The sequence below is a fragment of the Phanerochaete carnosa genome (genome assembly GCF_000300595.1).
Source record: "Phanerochaete carnosa HHB-10118-sp unplaced genomic scaffold PHACAscaffold_7, whole genome shotgun sequence".
NCBI classification, from domain to species: Eukaryota; Fungi; Basidiomycota; class Agaricomycetes; order Polyporales; family Phanerochaetaceae; genus Phanerochaete; species Phanerochaete carnosa.
Genome location: NW_006767634.1, coordinates 1,861,787 through 1,863,806, shown reverse-complemented (window position 1 = coordinate 1,863,806; position 2,020 = coordinate 1,861,787). Strand labels below are relative to the sequence as shown.

The window sequence follows — 2,020 nt, the reverse complement described above, 5'->3', positions numbered from 1 at the left end:
ATGCGTGCAAGTCGACTCTCCACCGCTCGATACACGCCCTCTGACGCACCAAGACGGCTGTGTCGCGGCTTGCCACCTCCACCGCGTGCACACTCACCAACCGAAGCCTCCGACAGTACCTCGCAGCCGCCCTCGGACATGCGCCAGCCTGCGCGCCCTACAAAGCACAAGAAGCGCAAGCCCTCCGACGCGCGTGCACTCGCGCGGGCGAACCCGTGGCTGGGCATCGAGGCGGCGCACTCAGGGAGCGAGGCTGAGGATGGTGCAGCCGAGGATGCGGATGCGTACAGTGAGCTGCGACGTCGCAAGCGGCAATGCCGGCTTCGCAGATGAGCCTTTATCCACGCAGGCTCCCGTGGGGTACGACCAGGTGGCGGTCCACGGCCGGAGTCTGTTGACGCGGGCCGCGCCGACCGCCAGCGTGCCCATGTTCGCCTGTGGGACTGCCCGGAGGGACGTATTCCATGCGGGGCCTGCGCGAAGCAGTGCGGGAAGGAGTAGCCCGCCGCTGAATAGCGAGGACGAGTATGAGCTGGGGACGTTTGTTGTGGACGATGACAAGATAGATGGCGTACGCCCAGGGCTCGCCGATCCTTAGTCGGTGACCGGAGGCTCATTCATGGTATAGCATTGGTTCCAAATGATTGTTTGAGCTACCGGGCGACCTTAGTTTAACAATCCAGATCTGTATGGTAGCCGAAAGCTGCCACCATTACTATATCAGCACGAGGTCCAACATTAATGGTGTTGCATTGACTTCGCTACAAGCCGCAGTTGACTGCATCCGAGACGACAAGCTCACCCTCACCTAACATCTCAATCAAAGCTAGTCTGCGTTGCGTGACTATATACCTTCTTCGGGTTTGGATAGTGATGTGCGGGCCGGGCCTCAAAGCCTCCAAGCCCGCCAAGCCCGGCCCAAAAAGCCTGGCCCGAGCCAAGCCTGGCAGCGGGCTCAAGGCCGGGCTCGGAGCGTAGTCAAGCCCAAGCCCGGCCCGGAAGCCCAGGCTTGGGTGTGCTGGCTCCGTTACCGTTCCCTGAGTTCATAATAAGGAGAGAGCGACCTAATATGCACATAGAAGACAAAATGTAGATATTCTAGATGTAACGGCTCCCGCCGAGCACGATTGTGCGTCACCATCTGGTGCCTGCCGTGGGTGCACGCTCGTGGACTTCGCTGCGACTCGACTTGTTCCACAGGTGTAGATCTTCTGGAGGTTATAATTTAGTGAGTACATGCAGTATTAATCTACTACACCCAAATACATTCCCTTTTGATAGCACCGGAACACTCGTTGTATTGTGAGCAAGCCCGGGCTTAAGCCCAAGGCTTGGGCCGGGCCCGCACATCACTAGGTTTGGATAATAAGCCAATCCAAATGTGTATATAAAGTCAAGGCCTTCGTCGACTAACAAAGGGCTTGTTTGTCATCCAGATGCACATAACCTAACAGAAATGCATGCTACATTTATAGGAACCATAGCAAAGCATGAATAGTCCATGTGCGCAATAACTGCTCCGTTAACTGTATACAGGACTAGATCAGCTGAAATATCACGATAACACAGGAGAAATGACAACGATGCAGAGAACACGTTGACGATACAAAAACATGACGACATTGCGGAGGATATATGGTGTGAGCAGGTCTATATGTGAGGTTTAGTGCTCCTGCGACGAAGAAACTTGGATGAGCAATGGGAGCTGGCTTTGTCCATGCAGAAGATGGTGGGACGAGCCCAGCTAGGGACGAGATGTCTCACCAGTCCAGGCAATTACACCGCGGAAGAGATCTAATGCGTTGGTTAGAGACAAGTCGATTACAACAGTCTGGCTACTCACAGGGATATAGTGATCAGATTCTTCGTAGACAGATCCTTCCGAGTGACGAGAATGCGACCGACAATCAGCTTTCCTCGTGCGTGTCCTTGTCGTACGCGGGAGAGGGTAGCTAAGTTGATAGAAATGCACCAAGACGAATGCGGCGTGCAAAAGCCCTACCGCACCAATGACGATGAT

General features: G+C 54.8%; 1 protein-coding gene across 1 annotated transcript; it reads left to right on the top strand.

The window, feature by feature from the left end:
• PHACADRAFT_211195 (uncharacterized protein) lies at nt 1-652 on the top strand (the record flags this gene model as incomplete). Its single annotated transcript, XM_007398132.1, has 3 exons — nt 1-289; nt 330-571; nt 629-652. 3 exons carry the CDS (start codon nt 1-3, stop codon nt 650-652), a joined length of 555 nt encoding a protein of 184 aa, XP_007398194.1.
• Nucleotides 653-2,020: the final 1,368 nt, after the last annotated feature.